Source organism: Daucus carota, chromosome 4 (genome assembly GCF_001625215.2).
Source record: "Daucus carota subsp. sativus chromosome 4, DH1 v3.0, whole genome shotgun sequence".
NCBI lineage: Eukaryota > Viridiplantae > Streptophyta > Magnoliopsida > Apiales > Apiaceae > Daucus > Daucus carota.
In genome coordinates, this window is record NC_030384.2 from 43,630,605 (window position 1) to 43,651,710 (window position 21,106).

Sequence of the window (21,106 nt, forward strand, 5' to 3'; positions counted from 1 at the left end):
GAAAAAAATACAACTGTAGTAGCCCCGCCTTTCTAGTTGAGCTACCTGATGCAAACAAACAAATCGGACAGCTCACTCTCTCTCTCTCCAGTCTCCCCTTCTCTACTTACGTTACAATACGATACAAAATAATTATACTCACCCTCTCTCCTCTCTCACAAAATCTTGAAATTCGAACTAAAATCAATTCAAATCCACCTCTCTCTATCCTTCTCTCTCCCCAAATTCTTGAAATACCCCTTTCTCTGTTATCTTCTCGAACCTCCTCACATTTTCAAGTTCAAGTCTCTCATGAGAAGTTAGATTCAAAGAGCTATAGGAAGCCCCCATATTTCAATTTCGATAAAGGTACATTTTTTTTATGAAATCTTTAGAGCATAGTATAATTGCTCATGTATATGTGTACTGAATCTTGAAATCTTGGATACCCATTTAGCTCTTGCACTCGCATGTTCTTGCTTTTTGTTTCTTGAATTTTTAAAGAAATTTTTTAAGTTCCATCTTCATGATGTTGATATGTATTAGCTCAAGAAGGCAAGATTTGAATGTAGTTTCTGTTTCTTTGTTAAATAAGATAACTTTGTGATTGTGTGAATACAAGACTGCTGCATTCACACTAGGCCCTCTATACTGAAATTATCATTAATTAACAATATTCTCTTGAAATCTTTCCATAGTTTTATATAGTTTATAAAAACTCAAGAATCCAGTTTTGGATTTACTGTGATTTTGGAGAACCCTGTTCACACCAATCTTGTTAAATTTATTAGACTAGTTGGTACACAACACATACAATTTATGGTGGTCGAGATCAGATAAACAGGTCTATGCAGTGAAATTTTTCGATATCTTGGGGTTGATTAATGTAGTGTGATGTATGCTTTTGTTTCCAGATGAGAAGAACTGTGGCACCAGTACTGAGAAGAGAACTGGAAAATCTTGACAAGGATGCTGATAGTAGGAAATCGGCTATGAAAGCTTTGAAACATTATGTTAAGGAGATGGATTCGAAGGCGATTCCTCTCTTTCTTTCTCAGGTTTCGGATACCAGAGTGGCGGGATCTACTGGGGAATATACAATTTCTCTTTATGAAGTGCTTGCTCGAGTTCATGGCCCTAAAATTGTTCCTCAAATTGATAACATTATGACTACTGTGGTAAAGACATTAACTTCTAGTGCTGGTTCATTTGCTCTTCAGCAGGCTTGCTCAAAGGTAGTTCCAGCAATTGCAAGGTATGCAATTGATCCAATGACTCCAGAAGACAAGAAAAAACATATTATTTACTCTCTTGCTAAGCCACTTTCAGATTCTTTACTGGTCAATCAAGAAAGTCTGTCTTCTGGATCTGCCCTCTGCTTGAAGGCGCTTGTAGATTCAGATAATTGGCGTTTTGCATCTAATGAGATGGTGAATGAAGTTTGTCAAAGAGTTACTGCAGCTTTGGACAAACCTATGCAAACTAATTCTCATATTGGACTAGTCATGGCTTTGGCTAAGAGCAATAGTCTAGTTGTTGAAGCATATGCAAGGTTGTTAATACGAGGTGGATTAAGGATCTTGACTGCTGGAATTGCTGAGCAAAATTCTCAGAAAAGGCTTTCAGCAATTCAGATGGTGAATTTTCTAATTAGGTGCTTGGATCCTAAGAGCATATTTTCAGAGCTAGGGCTGATTATGGAGGAGATGGAAAAGTGTCAGTCGGATCAGATGGCTTATGTCAAAGGGGCTGCTTTTGAAGCATTACAGACAGCCAAAAAAATTGCCGCTGAGGAAGAGAAAAAATTTGAAAGGGATATGGGTTCAAACAGTGGATCAAACTTTTGTAGGAGTCCCAGCCCGAGGAGAATTTTTTGGGATATAGGAGATCAATCATCTCTATCTACTTCACCAGAATCGCAGGTTATTCAGTCATCTTTTGGATGTGATTCTTTCATGGAATCCCCATTCTCGAGCAGTTTTACATCTGGGAACTTGATTATCAATCAGAGAAGTGCAAACCGGAAACATTGGAGAAGATTTGACACAGGTGGCCTGGATGTTTCTCTTAAGGATGGGATTTTCTCGGAGCTGACTCCCAGAAGTGTAATTGATCATTCTGAGCATGACAAATCTTCTGGGAACAAAGACGACTGTGCAAATGGATTTGCAGGATTTTTCCAAAGAAGTCCTAGAAATGCTAGGATAAGGAGTGCTACTCCTAGCCCTCAGGTACTTCATCATCACTTATTTGCCTACAATTTTATTTTATCAAAGACCTTATTGCGATTAAACTTAAGGGTCCTTCTGTATCTTAAATGCATGTTGCATTTCACAAATATCCCTGATGGGGAGTACAAAGTACCTTAATAAGATCAAAGAATGTGAACTGCAATTTAGCATGTGTTCTAGTCAAATATCGCCTTACCAACTGGCATATCGAAAAGTAAATACAATTTGTGACCTATCAGCATTTTTAGTATGCAACACTTTGTTCAATTTTGTCAAATTAGCCTCTATTTCTGCTTTTAATAAATTAATTTAGTAAAATTTTGGCCTTGGCAAGCGTCATCTTCTTTTCTACCCCTTTAGGCTGGAGTTGGTTCAAATTTCAACAACATAAAAACTTTAGCTACTGTTAACATATCAACACAAGTACTGGGAGTCGGTTGGCTGATGGTGCAGTCCTATTTAATGTCATATATTTGACCAAATTAAGTTTGAATTGTTATTTAATAATTGATAGTGATCCTGTCAGTACTGTCACTGATTCATCACTTTCTGTGCTGCAGAGATCACGATCTCGCATCAATTTCAATGATGACCGCATTTTCAAAACACCAAGAAAGCTGATATGCGCCCTTCAAGATGACAAGAGTGGGAACTCTGAAGTCTCCACAAAGCTAGGCAGAAAATTTAAGAGTCCACACTCGAGCAAATTTGAGTCAAGCCCAGCATCAAAGTGTAGTCAGAACGGATTTTCACGTCACCCTGCATCGAATTATGACCATATCTCTTTGCCTAGAATGAACCATGGTGCATACAAGAGTGAAGAAGGCAGAGAGGGCCATGGTAGCTCAGAATCGGTGTCATCGTCTGAATATGTCCCTATAATAGCTGATGAGAAGGAATCTGAAAAATTGGTTCCCACAAATAAAGCTAATTCTCTGAAGATCCATGCTCCTAGAGAAAAAAATGTGAGGTCTCTTACTATGGTTTGTGGGATCTTTGTTTTTATTTTTGCAGTTTTTGTTTGTTTGTTGTGGATTGGCGGCGATCAAGATGAAGGCTATAACCTTCTCCCCACATAGAATCATATTGGATGTAACAAACATTGAATATCGTTTAGGAACCTTATAAACTTTTAGTTACAAGTTTGTTGTTACAATCTTGAAACCCTGGATAGAAACTGGATCGTTTTAATCAAGATATTGATGTTCTTTCTTCATTAATAGGAGCATTGAGCAGTTTTTCTGATCAGTATTGTAACTTCCTTTTTCTCAAGCATTCTTTGTTATTATGTTGAGGTTTTCACAGGATTCTTAGCAAGGATATTATTTAAAAAGTTTGTTTTTAATATATTTTGTTTTGCGAACCAGAGGATATATTATCAGTAATAGTTCTACATCTACAAACTATTTTCTTAAAACATATACAAGATCGTGTGTTCCTATTTGAAGATCTTGCTCACATGTAAAGGGAACCGAGGCATCCTTCAGGCTGATTGGCTGCTACATGTTTGGGTTGTGTAGATGCTGTGCCGCTCTCCATTCACTTTCAGGAGCTAAAGTTATTGGTTTGAGCAAAGCAGCCTGACCCAGACATATGTAAGCATACTTGCTGTAGGAATTATGATTTGAGCCAGGACTGAAAATGTACAGTTCGTTAAACCCTTCTCTCGCCACCACTACCGAGTTTCTTCTACCCTGTTCAGTATAGAGAAAAAGAAAGGCCCTTAAAATAATGTCCTTGATGTAGTTGTGGTTAGTACTAGTATTATGTAATGTTCATAGATAGAGTACCCTGTCCAAGACTGTGAAATTTGTAGGAGCACAAGTGTAGATCCTGCTCATTTCCTCTGTTAGCTGCTTATTATTGTCATCTTCTTCCCCTTCCAACTCTTCTCTGCTCTCATATGACATTTTTTCTGCATCATTCACAATCTCCAGATTTTTTGAACCCCAGCCAGAAAATATTTGCCATATCCCAGAAGCAGTTTTCTTTGTCTTGCCGAAATCTGGAGGCACTATGCTGTAATTTGAAAGAATTGGTGGCCTGATGAAGAAATTAGACCTTTCTAACCCCATTGCATATGTGGCTTCTGGAGTGCTTACTGCCAAATGACTTACAATAGAACCCATTAAGCGGATTCCTGTAGTGTTCGAGTTGGTTATTATGAGTTCTGAGCTCAGGACATCCTGCCTAAGTGTCACAATGTGTTTTATTTCAACCATTCTCTCCCGGTTGCTGCTAATCAGTTCCACCTGCATTTAATATAGTATCCAAGGCAACTACTAAGGAAATAGATAAGAATCAGAGAAACTCCTTTATACAGAATGATATAGAGTCAAAATCAGACCTGAATGAATTCTTCAGGGCTTCCTGTAACACCATATAGAGCCCAATTACTTGGAGACCATGACACTCCTTCCTGACTTTCGCATTTGAAGGCCAAAGACACGCCACCTTGAATAACGCCACCACCATCTTCCGCCTCTGAGACTACAGTATGCAGCAGTTCCAGCAGGCCTTCGTGCCACATGGGAGCCTTGTAGGATGTAATTAGGCCACTTGGAAGCATTATACTTGCAAGACTTCCATTATCCAATTTCATCTTTACAACACAACCATCACCAATACTTGCAAAACTTACTCCATGGCCATTGAATTCAGTTTCCAGGTAATCCACATTGATGGGTGGATAAGGAATGGAAGCTACTGAAGGCAACTGAAAATCCCTCCTGGGATTGTTCCATCGGATTGTAGCTGGAGAATAAGGATGTAAAGGATTGAGTTTCGCGATAGGCTTTGTGGATGGAAGAGCAGTGAAGGTAGGAGAGAAAAAAGAACTGTATGCTATACTCATGCTTATACTCTGTGATGTTTTTATCTGTGCTTATATATACATTTCCAGAAGCACATTGTAAAATATCTCTACATATGATGAGTACCAGGGTAGAGATAATTTCTGGGAGAAAAGGAAAGAGAAAAAATGCATTCAATTTTTCATAAGCCCCTAAGTGGATAACTTACCAGTTTATTTGGTTGGTTGTCATTGAAGAATTACTAGATATTATCTTTGTGTCTATGAGCTGCTCACTTGAGTCTCAGAATCTGTTAGCCTCTTTTCAGTTTTTACGGGTTCCGCAATTTTTTTACATAATGTCTTGCTCGTCCTATTTATCTAACCATTTTTAGCAACACATCTTCATATGATGCTACATTAATCCTTATCAGTCAATTATCCACCATTTTATCATCAAAACCTGTTCAATATAATTGTAGGAAACCTGAAACTCTTTCTTTGGATCCAAGTATACTAATATTGTATTAATATTTTTGGGGTTACATCTATTGGGAGAGAAAAATAGATTACTTAATTCAGTAATCTTATATACAAAATTATGATCACAAATTATCATGCTCCATAACCTGCGCCCCTCTCCACTCTTCACCGGGATTTACAACCACTGGTACTAACATTGAAGCTGGACCAGTGCAAATAAAGTAGTCCTTCCCAAACTTCTCTGATATAGAACCCGGGCTTGAAACGTAAATGTCGTCAAAACCCATCCTTATTACTCTGTAAAACAGCTCCTTTCCCTGAAATCACCACGAAAAATCAGCACAGGAGACGAACAATGTTGCACCTTTTAGATAAAAATAAATAGCTACATTTCTACAAGGCCTAGATAATAGATCATTCAATTCATTACTTGGAGAACAGAAAACACTGAATGGAGTGAATATAATAGGCAAGCAAAAGTCAAGCAGACCTGATCGATGGTCTCATATTTAGAAGGCGGGGTGTTGTAAAATGGCTTTAGTCTTTCTGCAGGAGGAGCAGTGTAAACTCTACTAAGCTTATTCCTCAATATGGTAATGGGCACATCTTGCACAGTCCACAATCCTGGTTTCTGTTCGGGCTCATAGCCGAATGAAAACATACCAGGATCCTCAGTTTTCATTGCTTCAGCTGGAGACATGATTTCAAATGGTGAAGATAAAGGAGGGTGTGTGCAGTAAGAGCAGTTTCTCAGGCCCTGAATCCCAGTACCACTTCGCTTCTTGAATTTGAAATGACTTAGTATTGCACCAGTTAGATTAATAGCTTTGCGACCATTGTTCTTAACTTTAACTGCTGTTGCCATTCCCAGAGGATAGAGGGACACGACATACGTTATATCAAGAGTTCCACTGCTACAGCAGCTCAATTCTACCTGCACCACGTGCAATTCCAAGAAAAATTACGATTTGATCTTATTACTGGGACTCCATTAGCAAAATAACTAAGCATGCCCCAGTTTCATGAAGAAAGTAAATAATGCAGATTGAAAAATTTAAAACATAGTTGCCATATGCTGAGAATTTTGTATGGCCCACACGTTCATCTAAGGATTACGGGAATGGCTTGCACCACACATATAGCAACATCATCCACTTCACAGATATAACAGCATAACACAGTTCCCAGAGAAGTCTTCGAAACAGGAGGGTAAGCCAAGGAAAAAATATAGGCAAGCAATGCAATCTATATATCTAATTCTTTAGAAAAGCCAGGTAAAAATCAGAAGTAAAATGAACTATTAAGTAGGACATTACCTGAACAGCATCAATGGAATCAGAATCAACATCCTTGACAATCCACTGAGAAGTATCAACAGGAGACACCGAGCTTGAGATTTTAGGCTTTGGTTCAGCAGCAGCTGGCACATTATTCAAGACCAAACCAATTCCACCTTTGGCTGATCCTGAAGAATTAGGCTTAGGAGGAAGAGTATAAAGAATCTCCTCAAAACCATCATCTTTCCAGTAAACCTTGGGCTTGTAAGAAGTAACATGAGCATTTGGTATTTGAAGTTTCAGTGAACTTCCATTTCTAACAGTCAGCTCGACGTCACCTGAGTCCAAGAATTTGATGCCTTTACGCCCAAACTTCTGTTCAAGACTCTCTGCAGTTGCCGGGGTCGTGATTGTAGTTGAAGTAGGTGTTGTTATTGCAGTTGCTCTGATAATGCTTGGTTTGGGGAGACTTAGAGATAGCAGAGAAGAAGAAGCCATGGAGAAGATAAATAGATGGATATGAAGTCTCTTCAGACTCCACACACTTGCACCACTGCCTACATACTATATTAGACTCATCTCTCTGTCTATATTTTGTCTGTTTCTTAACTGTTTTTTGTATTTTGGCTCCCCACTGTCTATATTTAACCTTGTATTAATTTTCTTTTTTCTAAATAAATTCAGTATACACCATGAACTGAGATAACAGTCCTTGCAATTTATAAATATGACATAGTTGCTGTGTCGTTGACTGAAAATCGACTTTAACATCTTCTACGCTCCTTGAACTCGAATCGGATGACATTATTGTGTAAAGGTATTGCGTCATCTAATACAGGAGTATGAAATAATTTCAGGGAAGGCAGAAGCCGATGCTGTATAATGAGGGCATTGAGTCATCAGCAAAGAGCATCATGAAAACCAACATCTACAAAGTAACTGGCATTATAGATTACAACAGATTTCAAGATTGTTGTTACATTTATTTCTCACATTCCCAGAAGCAACTGAAGATATCAAAATTTGGAGACTTATTTTGTTGTAAATATAATACACTCTAGGAACCCAGCTCACGGGAGTCTGAAGAAATTCAACTACAATCTCCTCCGACAATAATCCTATGTCAGAATATGCGATACATCAGTCTCCGATATATATAATGTAACAAGTAGTGTCACCATCTAGTTAGGAAGGTTCACTTCCTTTAAAATTTTTGCAGCATCCTCTGGGAATACAGGATTTATGTAGCACCCACTTCCCATCTCAAAGCCGCCTATAGTGCCCAACTGGGGGACTATTTGCAAATACCAATGACAATAAGGAAGTTCTGGTTGACTCACTTTTAGTGGAGAAGTGTGAATCATAAAATTATATGGAGGGTTGTTCAATTGCAAGGACATTTTCTGAAGCACAAGTTTAAGTGACCCCCCAAGATCAGTTGCCTGTCATAATGCATATTGAGCAGTATCTCAGTAAAAAATACAATTACAAGTAACATCTAAACAACGAAAAATAGCAACTTAAAGAATACAACTAGATATCTCAATTGTTACCTGCTCCTCGTTTAGTTCATGAAAGTGAGAATAGTGGTTCCTGGGAATTATCCATAACTCAAAAGGAGAAGTAGAGGCAAATGGAGCAATGGAAACAAAATGTGCTGACTCATTTATTAGAAGTCGGTCCAGTTGAATTTCACAAAGGCTACACTTTCCTGTCTGGTCAAAATGCTCCTTCATACTGTCAATACGGGCAGAAACCGTGGGAGGAATGACTGGAAGAGCTATCATCTGACTATGAGAATGACTCATTGAAGCCCCAGCTGAGGCACCATGGTTTTTGAATACCTTTAAATTAGATGAACAAAAAACAATCACAAGAATTAGCATCAAGTCAATATAGATAAAAAGAAAACCATAACTGAGAAAGGACTGGTATCACACTAAGCCTTAGTCATGATAAGTTGTTCAAATTCAAAAGCATCAAGATTGTAGACATCGGAGATCATCAATTTGCAAGCCAGGTAATTAGTGATAACAGGACCATGCTTCTATTACAAAAGAGGGAAGAAGCTCCCAAGTCACAGCTAAGTGCCATATGCATCAGACATATACGTTATACAGGGTATGAATCATGAGGGCGTGCAATTGAAAAGGGAGGCCAGTTTGGAGCAACGCTTTGTATTACCGAACACGCATTTAACTTTACAAACACACAACCCTGCTCATATAAATTCTGTTACACTTTAGCATTTGCTGCTAGAAGGACACTCAATGGCCATTACATATAGGTTGTCCTTTAAGTTTCCATTTCTTTTCAAGCTATATTAACATTTAGCACAACAGCCAACTAAAACTGTATATCGCTCATCTGCTTACAGACCATAATCATACATATATACCATCAATTACCGAGAAATTATATCAAAAATATTAACAAACATACTAACTGGCACAAACATAAAAATCGCAACTTTAACATAAAACAGACGTAAAGATGGAAACTTTAATTCAAAACAAGTCACAATCAGTCCATAGATAAGCAATAACCTGAACATATTTGATAAACTCATAACCAGCAAGCTGCAAAATCCTCTTCTTATAAGCAAGCAAAACCTGACCAATCTGAACCGGAGAAAGATCAGGTAAGTGAACCGAATGAACCGGCGCTTCAATCACCACATCATGAAACCCAAACCCACTCAAACTCACTTCCCCCGAACCGGACTCGGTCACTTCCGGCTCGACCGGCAAGTCTCGACTGAGAGCCGGATAGAGGTTTTGAATGACTCGGATCTTCCACTCGGCGGTGGAATCGGATGGAACTCGGAAAATTTCGGGAGCGCATTCGTGTTCGTGGCCGATACAAAAGGGGCAAGCTGATTGGTTGTTGGGGTTAGGGTTTGATTTGGATTTGAAGTCGGAGGGACGACGTGATCTCGCCGGAGAAAATATAACCCACCGGTTGTTCACTGTGTCTTTTCTTAGTTCCGGGTTGCGTTTCGGAGCATCCATTTTTCTATAAACACTTGTTCAGTACTTGTGTGGCGGTGTCAATTGCGGAAGGTGAAGTAATCTTGATATTGAGATTTTACGTTATAACGGCCGTAGATTTTTATCTGACGGAAATTTTTATAGACGCAGGTAATTATTATTAGAAGTAATTGCATATCGCACCCTGTAAGTATCGTTCAAAAACGATAGAGTACCTATACTTTGAGAAACTCAACCCGCACCCCTTATCTTATCTTTAGTGTTCAAGCCCGAGATGCACCCCCTGCCGTTAACTTCCGTTAACTCAGTGCACTCCGTTAAATCACTATACATATAATTGCAATTCAGACCCTCTAAGTTAAGTTCAAAAACGATGTTGTATCCATATTTTTGGAAATCCAAATCGCACTTATTTTTACATTTCAAGAACGATACACACCCCCTCCGTTGAATACCATTAACTTCCGTTAAAATACTCCTCCGTCTCAATTTACATGTCCCTTTTGCTTTTTGATAAGTCAAATTGACTATTTTTTGACCAACTATTAAAAAAATATTTATTTATTATTTTAGGAAATAGAAAGTTACATATTAAAATATACTAGATTTTGTTTAAAAAAAATATCATCAAAAAGTAAATCTAGTCTATTTTAATAGAGCTAATCATAGGGGATCCAATTGCAATTACCTCTATTATTTGCGAAATTCGGACCCTCTATTATTTGCGAGAACAAGTAGACTAGATTTACTTTTTGATGGTATTTTTTTTATAATTTTTGCTTAATTAAGTTATCCCCAAGTCAAAATAATTTTACATATTGAATGATTTTTAATTTTTAGTGACATGTGTATTAAGTACTTAATATATACACTATTTTAAATATAAAAAATAAATATTATGTGATATTTATTATAAATAATACATAAATTTATATATTGATTAAAAAATATATATATTTTAATTATTTTGTTTGGAAAAATTGATCAAAAAAATTTAAAAAAATATCATCAAAAATTAAATCTAGTCTATTTTAATATGTAACTTTATATTTTCTAAAATAATAAATATATATTTTCAAATAGTTGGTCAAAAATTAGTCAATTTGACTCCTCAAAAAGCAAAAGGGACATGTAAATTGAGACGGATGAGTATTTTAACGGAAGTTAACGAAATTCAACGGAGGGTGTGCGTATCGTTTTTGAAATGTAAAAATAAGTGGTGCGATTTGGGTTTCCAAAAGTATGGGTACAACATCGTTTTTGAACGTAACTTAGGGGGTCCGAATTGCAATTATATGTATAGTGACTTAACGGAGTGCACTGAGTTAACGGAACTTAACGGCAGGAGGTGCATCTCGGGCTTGAAAACTAAAAATAAGGGGTGCGAGTTGAGTTTCTCAAAGTATAGGTACTCTATCGTTTTTGAACGATACTTAGGGGGTGCGATATGCAATTACCTCTTATTATTATTGAAACTGAAATCATTATTTTAAAAACAAAATTTGAGGTATGAAATTAAAATTTCATGTCATTTTTTTATTCAATTAGGTGATAAAAAATATAATTATGGTTGAAATTGTAAAATTATGTAAAGAAAATGTCACGATGTATGATGCTTAGAAATGATAAAAGAAGATGAAGTTGAATTTGTGAGATGGAAAAATATATAGATTTGAATGTTCTTGAAGAGTGCTAGTTAAGTTTGCGGGTCGATTAGTATCATATTTTTAAGGGAAAATAGATTTTTTGCCACTCAATTTATAGTGTTTTTAGAAACTTACCACCCAACTAATTTTTTTATTCTTTTAGTCACTTATGTTAGGTTTGGTTTTATTTTTAGCCACCAACTTAGGTTTGGATTTGATTACCAGCATTATGATACTTTTTTTGTCACTAAACTTATTGCGTTTTTAGAAACTAACCACTGAACTATAATTTTTTTATTTTACTCACTAGTGTTAGATTTAGCTCTTTTTTTTGTCACTGAAGTTAGGTTCAGATTTGATTATTAGCATTACATTGTATGTGTATCATTATTAAAATATAGTGGTAGTTGGTAATATTTTGATGATTTGATATATGTTTGTATTTTTATATGTAGTACTTTTTATGTCTTCAAGGTCGCTTACCTTGGATGATAAGAATTTTACACGCATTATATGGCCTTTAAAAGATGTAGTTTCATATATATATTTTTTTTTCTTCCGAATGAAAATTCAGCGTTTGAATTTTTACACACAAAAACAAGTTATGAAACTATGTTTTATAAGAATCTTAAATACATGCTAAGCACTAGAGAAAAATTTGTAAACTAATGAGAGGGACGGGGGGAGTAATAATAATATAAAATGATGCATTATATATAGAGGACAATCATCGAAAATTAAGTTTTCCTCTCTATTTATTTATCTCGAAAATTGTAATAAGATAAAGTTATTAAAATTTTTGAAGATAAATTTAAGAAAGATCTTAGACTGAGCTAGTCCATTGAAAGTTTAATAGCGAAAGATGATGCGTCATATCACTCAATTACAATTTATCTTATGAGAGAGGGTGAATTGTTTGAAGTCATTGATTTCATATTCATGATTTATTGAATTTTTAGAATCTAATTACTATTATTCCTGATTTTAATTTTTCATCGGCTCATTTTATATTACTATTGCTATATATAAGGATATAAACATACGACACATCATCAAAATATTAGATATTATCACTATGTATAAATGATGATACAAAAAATTATCATAATGCTAGTAATCAAATCCAAACCTAAGCTGGTGGCTAAAAACAAAACAAAACCTAACATTAGTGACTAAAAGAATGAAAAAATTAGTTGGGTGATAAGTTTCTAAAAACACTATAAGTTGAGTGGCAAAAAAATCTATTTTCCCTATTTTTAATAAATTAATATTCTTCTCAATTAAATACTTTATTCAATTATTATAAAATAAAATCACATGCCTTTGATAACAATACTAATCTAAAATTGCAAACATATTCATAGTATTTTCGATCAATCAATCACTGTGCTATTACAAAATTCTACAAGAAGAAAAGAAAATTTTAAATTATAAATATATAAAACCTAATCAACATGGTTGAAAATTTTATGAAGATAAATTTTTCTGAATCAAAATCTTCAATACTTAAAAAGTATAACGTAGGTTTGATTGACAGTTTGACACTTGACACTAACAAAAAAAAACTGAATTTTAAAAGTGGGAAATGAGAAAAATAACATGTATATCAATACTACTCGTACTCCATTAATTATTATTTAGATAACATGGAAACATCCGGAACTGAATTATACAACTTAAATGAAAAAATTAATTAACAAATCAGCATTTAAAATCAATCACATACAACCATCTTATCTATCCATCACATATCACACGAAATAAATTCCAAAAGGCCACGTATTAAGCATCTCACGTTTTTTCCTGATAAATTCAGGACAAAAAGTAAAACAGGAAATTAAAAAAGAAAATACTAAAATTAGTAGTATTTGGAACACCACGCCAGTTAAACTGACGAGAGAAGTGTGATGATACAAATAATAATACAGAGAGAGATAGATACATAGATACATACAAACCAACAGATATAGCAGGCTAATAAAAGTTTATATATTTTCTTTCATTTTTGATCGTATACTCTGGGCTTCAGATAAGATCCTCTATTATTTTTCTATCTTTCAATTTTATATACCGAAGATCTATATCCGATCCACCTCCGTTTCTGTTCACGATTCTTCAACATTTTTCACCGATCAATCTTTTTGTAAGGTTTTTGAGGTACGATCTTGATTTTTTTATCGATGTTTTCTGATTGTTTGTGTGTGTTTATTTGATGATCGGCTTAAGTTTAAGTTATGAGTTGACGATGATTGTACTGGATTTTGTTTCTTGATCGTATTTGAAGTTGTTTGATTATGTAGTTGATCTGTTTGAGGCTTTTCTTGATTATTTGAATGATTTTATGCGATGATTATAAGGAAGTGTTTGATAATTGATAAGGCTACTTTTTTTTAGCTTCTGATGGGATGAAATTTAGTGGCGGTTGTATTTATGTGATTTTATTGAAGATGGTTTGTAATTTGTTAATTTGTATCAGTTGCAAGCGTTGTGGTTAGTTGATGATGATTGGGGTTTATTGCGGTTTTTTTTGGGTAATGTCTTGGTTGTAGTTTTGTTTAACTTGGGTGATCGTGCGCTGATTTCATTGTTGTGTAAAATTTAATGCTGTCGTGTTTTATTGTGATGAAATTTATGCTTATAGGAACAAATTTATCTGATGTCTTTTGTTTAGAGCTGTCGGATAATTCTTGTACAAATGTATCTGATGTCTTCTGTTAAGTGGTGTTGAATCTAGTAGAAATGGAAACTATTCAACCTCCCACCTGTAGAATCACCTGTAGAATTTATGATGAAAGAATTTTTAGATTTTGTGAAGAGCCGGTATTTGTTACTTGCAGCTGTGGAGCTTACGTGCCGTGTCATTACTGGAATTCTCGCTACCAATTATTTTCCTTTTTTTTTGTGTTCTCGTATGAATTATTTATACCGATGGATTAATCAGTTTCCATTCTCGCAGATGATTGGATATCTAGATGCACTGTGAGGAAATCGCGTTGTACGTGATTTGCATGGGGTGACAATGCCACAGCTGCGTAGTGGAGCACGAAGATCAAAAAGACTTGGTGATCTGCAGCCTGCCCCTCAGCCTGTTGAACAAGCAGAAAATTTTCTCTTGCCCACTCAGAATAGAACTAGAAGGAGAGCTGGTGCCGGAAGAGGAAGGGGTTCAAATGCTGCAGTTGTAACTAACGGGCCTGAAGTGGCAGTTCCGGGGAGACAAACTTATGCTGGTGGAGGCAGGGGAGTTAGATTGATAGATCTTGATCCGGAGCCACCTTGTGAGGGTCTTCCACAACCAAACGTGGTTGGGCCGGCTGGAGAACACATTTTTAATAGAGTAGAGGGCGGTGCAGAGAAAGATATTGCAATGGAGGGTGCGAGTGGGGATAAAGTACTGGGTGTTGAAGAAGACACAAGTGCAGCTCCAGTTCCAGAAAGGGTATATTTTAATAGCGTTTAGCACTTATTCTTATTTTTAAAGTTGTCATAATTTCGTCAAGTTTGAATGGATGTGGCTCTAGTGCTACATACTAGCTACATGAACCAGTGATATAATACATCTACTTAATATGTAACAGAGTTTTGATGTTTTATACATATCACCCACTCAACTTGATGAAACATTGTTTGTTGTTGGTGCAGGTACAAGTGGGTAACTCACCTGTTTATAAGACCGAAAGGAAGCTGGGTAAGGGAGGTTTTGGTCAAGTTTATGTTGGCAGGAGGGTAAGTGGTGGCACTGAGAGAACAGGAGCAGATGCGATTGAGGTATGTTTCTTTGCAAACTTGCTTTGGAATAATATTCGATGGTACATAACTTATATATGTTGTACATACTTATTGTAGGTCGCTTTGAAGTTTGAGCATCGGAATAGTAAAGGTTGCAATTGTGGGCCCCCATATGAGTGGCAGGTGTACAGGTATGCTTCATTTTCTGAATATCACCATTAATACATTTCTCTCATATATTTTTTATTTCAGTCATCATGTCTTGATGTTGTGGTTAAATTCCTTATTTATGTAACAGCAATCTAAATGGATGTTATGGGGTTCCCTCAGTTCACTACAAGGGGCGCCAAGGAGACTTTTACATTCTGGTAAGATAATATTTGTCTACCAGGAGTAGCTACTTTGCTAATTCTCCTCAAAAAACAGCAGAAAGATGGTTGCGAGCTGATTTTGAATCCAATTTTCAGGTCATGGATATTCTTGGACCCAGTCTTTGGGATGTTTGGAACTCTTTAGGCCAGTCGTAAGTCTTTCTCACATGCAGAAACACACTTAAAGCTTTGGTATATGGAAACACAAATAACAAGTGATCAGATATATCAAACGCTCAGCATAACTATGTTCAAGTCTTTTAAAACTAAAATCCTCTTGATTCAAAAAGGGTGATTCTAAATATATAGGACAAAAACTTTATAGGCATTGCATTACATCCATGCGCCTGTTTTTATTGGCTATTCATCTATACTTACTACAGGATGTCACCGAACATGGTGGCTTGCATTGCTGTGGAGGCTATATCAATTCTCGAAAAGCTTCACTTGAAAGGGTAGGTCTGTTTGCTACATGTTTTTACCATGATCACATTTCCTATCCCGTATTATCTAATATTTCATCTTTTTCTATCCCGTATGAAGGTTTGTGCATGGAGATGTAAAGCCTGAGAACTTTTTACTTGGTCAACCTGGAAGCCCTGATGAAAAGAAGCTCTTTCTTGTTGATCTGGGATTGGGTATGTCACACATTGCAAAAGCATTATTTTGTTGGCATACTTGTACAAACCATTATTTTTCATTTATTTAATTGTTCACATAGCATTTTATAATTGTACTTTGGAAATATTGTTTTGATGTATTGCCTTTCTAACATATTTTGTCACTGATTCAGCATCTAGATGGAAAGATTCATCGTCTGGTCAGCATGTTGAATATGATCAGCGGCCTGACATCTTCAGGTTTGTAAAATTCTGGATGTCAACCAAAATTCAATTGATTCTATATATTAAAAATCTCCTTTGGCAGGGGGACGATAAGATATGCAAGTGTGCATGCACATTTAGGTCGAACTGGGAGTAGAAGAGATGATCTTGAATCACTGGCATACACGCTGATTTTTCTCATTAAAGGGAGGTTACCATGGCAAGGATACCAGGTAATTGCATCATTCTGACTTATGTTTATAATGGGGCTAAATTTTGTATCAGCTTGTGCTGTAAATTGTGATTAATACTCTCTTCTTGCTTGATATATGTAGGGAGACAATAAGAGCTTTCTTGTATGTAAAAAGAAAATGTCCACTTCACCTGAGTTGATGTGCTGCTTTTGTCCTGCCCCATACAAGCAGTTCCTTGAAGCTGTTACGAATATGAAATTTGACGAGGAGCCAAACTATTCGAAGCTTATATCTTTGTTTGAAAATCTTATTGAACCATGCACATCCTTGAGACCAATCAGAATTGATGGAGCCCTGAAGGTTATTAGCTTGTTGATATACTATCTATTGCAGATGCTTTTATGTTATATCAATTAAATTTCCTGTTTTGTGTTGTACGATTAGGTCGGCCAAAAGAGAGGGCGGTTGCTTATTAATTTGGAAGAAGATGAACAGCCCAAAAAGAAAGTGAGACTAGGTAGTCCTGCTACCCAGTGGATTTCAGTTTACAATGCACGTCGTCCCATGAAGCAGAGGTAAATGCACTTTATTTAATTTGAAGATGCCGTGGTCTCTGTTTCAGTTGAAAATTTTCCTATTCTTGTATATTTCATTATTTGTATGGAAATCTATGCAGGCTTACTCTATTCTAGACCTCAATATAGATACAAATTAATTAAGTTCTGTTTATGCCTCTTTTCTTGGACCTTCTGAACTGCTCTTAAACGCATCACACATATTAGGAGAACTGGGTTTTATGCCTTCAAACCTTTGTAAACTTCTTATATCTAGTTTGATTTCTTAAAGGACTTCGTTAATTGTGAGATGTCGCTGAAGCTTTGGGGTTGAAGGTGAGAGGCATCAAGCATGAACATGGGATAAAGATTTATAATGAAATACTATAGTTTCACAAGTCAGCACCTTTTTTTCCTCAAATGTTGATGATTTGGTTTGAAGTGCAATAAGCTGTCAGTACTAATTATTTAAGACATTGTTCAAACTTTTCTTTAAAGATGTTGCTGCTTAATAAGATCATATATTTCCACTGTTGGATTTGGTAGAACATAAATACCTCAGCCAGAAAAGATATGACAATAACTAAGCATTAGGCTTCAGCAATCTTGATCTTCCAAGTAATCCCACAAGCCCACAATAGGTTACTGGGTCCTGCAATTGGATATGCAGGATATTGCAATATGCAGTATCACTAAATATTATTTACACTGGGGTCCAAAATAGAATTGTGAGAGGCCGAGAAGGGATTCTCTTTTACAAATTAGTGTCCACAATGTCTCAACTACTGACACACTAATGAAATGAACTTATAAAATCTTATTTTCATCTGACTTCATGTAGTGGGCACTTGTTTAGTCTTTTATCCATTTGTCCTACATGTTGAAGGAAATTTAAGTTTAAAGTGCATTACTCAAGATGATGTTTGTGTATTTGCTGAAAGACAATATTGTAATGAGTTTCCTCTAGTTACTTAATGAGATTCAGTTTCTTCCTCGACATAGACTCATATTTTTCTTCGATGTGTAGATATCATTACAATGTTGCAGACACAAGGTTGCGCCAGCATGTTGAGAAGGGCAATGAAGACGGTTTATATATCAGCTGTGTGGCTTCAGCTGCAAATCTCTGGGCCTTAATTATGGATGCTGGAACAGGATTCTGTTCTCAAGTTTACGAGCTTTCAGCAATCTTTCTTCACAAGGTCATTTTTAATTCATGCCTGCCTATTTTTTAATGGCTTTTTTTAAATATAGTTCAGGCTTTACCTTGAGTGAATTGCATTGTTGTTTTAGGATTGGATTATGGAACAATGGGAGAAGAATTACTACATTAGTTCAATAGCTGGGGCGAGCAATGGGAGTTCTTTGGTCGTTATGTCTAAAGGTTAGTTTAGCAGGACGATCTGAAACAAGTCTTGATACTTTATATCTGTATGTGTATTATGTGTGCCCTTTCATGTTTTTCCATGTAACTTGCTCATATTTATAGTTCTCTGCATGTTTTCTGATTCACTATGATAGTGGCACAAAACTGCAAAAGTATACTATTGCTGAAGCTTGTTCTGGAGGTGTGATTAATCTATATAATGCGAGTGTAAAGTATTAAAATTTTCTTTAATTGGAGGAAAAGCCAACCGTCTTAATTTGAGCATGTTTTTTGGTTTATTTGAGTTGTAGGAATTTATCATTTCATCACCAAATTTTCCTGTCAGCAGATCTTCCCTGGATAAATGTCGTTGTAAGCCTATGCCAGAGTACCTAATCTCCACTACTCTCCTGCGACGATGATGATCTTATTCTATCAATGCTGTTTTGAGTAACATTAATATAGAACTTATTCATAATATATATAGGAGGATGGGCTAAACCATGAGATTTGTAGATCTTTAAACTAGAGTTATTAATTGATATCGGTTCCCTTGTTGAAGAGTTATTAGAAAGTTGGTGCATTTGTGGTTTAAGTTAGCCTTCTTCACTCTCCATTTTACGGATGATTTATATATATATTTTTAAAAGATTTTATTAAAAAATGTATTATTTCTGGCTGACACATTATTCTGAGAGCTTTTGTATGGCTTTATTCATGGACCTCATGTAGAATATTTACTTTTAGGGGGACAGGTGTCGATATTGTGTTTTGATCTTTCGCTTACATGAATAGCATGGTACCACCTTTTGATATGCAGGTACACCTTACACCCAGCAATCATACAAAGTAAGTGAATCTTTTCCATTTAAGTGGATTAACAAGAAGTGGAAAGAAGGTTTTCATGTCACATCCATGACTACTGCTGGCAATCGTTGGGGTGTTGTAATGTCTAGAAACTCGGGATATTCTGATCAGGTACATTTTCTGATTGAACAGACAAAAAAAATCCATTTTCACACTTAGTTGTCTCTTTTGTCAGTTAGCACTTCCATGAATGGAGTTGTCGATTGCAGGTTGTCGAGCTTGATTTTCTGTATCCAAGTGAAGGGATACATCGGCGTTGGGAGAATGGATATAGAATAACATCTATGGCTGCTACTGCCGATCAGTCAGCTTTCATACTTAGTGTTCCAAGACGTAAGATGACAGATGAAACTCAAGAAACTCTACGGACATCTGCCTTCCCTAGCACCCATGTCAAGGTAATTGTTAGCAATTCTATCTGCCCAAATGAATTTGTTATGTACATAATAAAATTAAGTTATAATTCAATTATTATATCTACTTCTAATTGAGCTTATTGTATTTACTGTGTCTCTTTGCTGAGTATATGGGACCTTGTGTTCATTTTCTAAGCAGTAACCATGTATATGTACTGGTGCCTCTAATTTTTGTTTTGAATCATTGTATCACTCTTAGATGCCAATGCAGTTTATCACATGTGCTTAATTTCTTTTGCAGGAGAAGTGGTCCAAAAATCTTTACATTGCTTCTTTATGTTATGGCCGAACTGTTTGTTGACAGTTGTGAATTGTACATCGGATCTTGCTGTGAATACAAGTGAGGAGAGGGAGCTAGGGAGCATTGTAATCTTGACATCTGCGCGAGGAGAGGTGCGAGAAAGTTAGTTTTCAGCAAGGAGCTAGACATCCCACGTTAAGTTTGTCTTTTAATGGTTGTGTTTTAACTATAAAGAAGTTAGTAAGAAAAGAGGGGGAAATAGCCAAACTTGTTTCTGAGCAGATATTATCTTGCACTGAACAAATTGGCGAATAAAACCATAAATTTCATATCACAAAACGGGTCTTGTATATTTGCAGCTATATTATGGTGCGCAAATTTGCAACTATAGTATAGTTTGCCGTCTTTGTACTCTAATCTAAAGTTAAGTTATTATAAAAAGTGTTCGCGTCTCAAGTTCAACTATTAGCTGATATATCTGAGTTTGGTTACATGTGCTGTGATGGGAGTATTTGAGAGTTTATCAGGCTAGGGTGAAATGCATCCAGTATTCCAGTGACCTTATTACAGCGGAACTTTGATAAAATGACTTCTGATGAATTAATAAAATAGTTTGGTAAAATAATTTGAACACGTATTTCGAATGAACAGTGTTGAGTATCCAAATTTTTTCCCCCAAATAATATAATAAATAAATGGCTAATTTTGATTAGATAATTTATGAAGAAAATGCCTTCTATAGTATAATTTGAAGAACTAACGATTTAAATATTGTTAAACTTTGCAGAATTGCTTGTTGTATTTCAGTAAAACTAAGAGAGTTGTATTTACAAGTGGAGAGAAAACAGTGTGAAGAACATTGTGCAAAAGCTTGAGAAGAAAGCTATCTCTAGTAGTGTTTATATATAGCAACTAACTAGCCACTACTCTGCACCTTCTGTTAACTAACTAGTAACTAACTCTGTAACCAACTCAAGTAACAGCCTGTATGTGAGCTGTCAAGAACAGCCTGGAATCTTCTTGCCACTTTTATCATCTTCAGCTCTGGCTGCATTCTTTGCCACTGCACTGCTATCTTCAACATCCCCCCTCAAGTTAGGACTGTTTGTTGTACAAACTCCTAACTTGGATAAAAGATCATTGAATT

At 35.9% G+C, this 21,106-nt stretch overlaps 5 protein-coding genes across 6 annotated transcripts; 2 read left to right on the forward strand and 3 right to left on the reverse strand.

Annotated features, from left to right (window-relative positions):
* Positions 1–48: 48 nt before the first annotated feature.
* Positions 49–3,435, forward strand: LOC108215952 (protein SINE1). The gene is made up of 3 exons (XM_017388593.2): positions 49–348; positions 894–2,210; positions 2,771–3,435. The coding sequence occupies exons 2-3, from the start codon at positions 894–896 to the stop codon at positions 3,287–3,289; spliced, it is 1,836 nt and encodes a 611-aa protein (XP_017244082.1). The 5' UTR covers positions 49–348; the 3' UTR covers positions 3,290–3,435.
* Positions 3,436–3,532: 97 nt separating this feature from the next.
* On the reverse strand, positions 3,533–5,179 carry LOC108215953 (protein NDH-DEPENDENT CYCLIC ELECTRON FLOW 5). The gene is made up of 3 exons (XM_017388594.2): positions 4,558–5,179; positions 4,001–4,462; positions 3,533–3,904 (listed from the first exon to the last, which is right to left on the reverse strand). Exons 1-3 carry the CDS (start codon positions 5,062–5,064, stop codon positions 3,710–3,712), a joined length of 1,164 nt encoding a protein of 387 aa, XP_017244083.1. The 5' UTR covers positions 5,065–5,179; the 3' UTR covers positions 3,533–3,709.
* Positions 5,180–5,454: 275 nt separating this feature from the next.
* LOC108219471 (photosynthetic NDH subunit of subcomplex B 2, chloroplastic) lies at positions 5,455–7,369 on the reverse strand. The gene is made up of 3 exons (XM_017392941.2): positions 6,801–7,369; positions 5,975–6,418; positions 5,455–5,801 (listed from the first exon to the last, which is right to left on the reverse strand). The coding sequence occupies exons 1-3, from the start codon at positions 7,257–7,259 to the stop codon at positions 5,607–5,609; spliced, it is 1,098 nt and encodes a 365-aa protein (XP_017248430.1). The 5' UTR covers positions 7,260–7,369; the 3' UTR covers positions 5,455–5,606.
* A 321-nt stretch (positions 7,370–7,690) lies between these two features.
* LOC108219472 (ADP-glucose phosphorylase) lies at positions 7,691–9,854 on the reverse strand. Its single transcript, XM_017392942.2, has 3 exons — positions 9,308–9,854; positions 8,315–8,605; positions 7,691–8,203 (listed from the first exon to the last, which is right to left on the reverse strand). The coding sequence occupies exons 1-3, from the start codon at positions 9,770–9,772 to the stop codon at positions 7,943–7,945; spliced, it is 1,017 nt and encodes a 338-aa protein (XP_017248431.1). The 5' UTR covers positions 9,773–9,854; the 3' UTR covers positions 7,691–7,942.
* Positions 9,855–13,268: 3,414 nt separating this feature from the next.
* On the forward strand, positions 13,269–20,415 carry LOC108218816 (casein kinase 1-like protein HD16). 2 transcript variants are annotated; one of them, XM_017391936.2, is made up of 17 exons: positions 13,269–13,554; positions 14,354–14,836; positions 15,040–15,165; positions 15,244–15,317; positions 15,425–15,494; positions 15,594–15,649; positions 15,881–15,952; positions 16,041–16,135; positions 16,291–16,357; positions 16,425–16,554; positions 16,657–16,875; positions 16,960–17,090; positions 18,097–18,271; positions 18,363–18,453; positions 19,256–19,413; positions 19,512–19,700; positions 19,960–20,415. In XM_017391936.2, exons 2-17 carry the CDS (start codon positions 14,417–14,419, stop codon positions 20,017–20,019), a joined length of 2,133 nt encoding a protein of 710 aa, XP_017247425.1. In that variant the 5' UTR covers positions 13,269–13,554; positions 14,354–14,416; the 3' UTR covers positions 20,020–20,415. The 2 variants fall into 2 exon arrangements, with proteins under 2 accessions (XP_017247425.1, XP_063947490.1); XM_064091420.1 differs by lacking the exon at positions 13,269–13,554 and having other exon boundaries at positions 14,339–14,836.
* Positions 20,416–21,106: the final 691 nt, after the last annotated feature.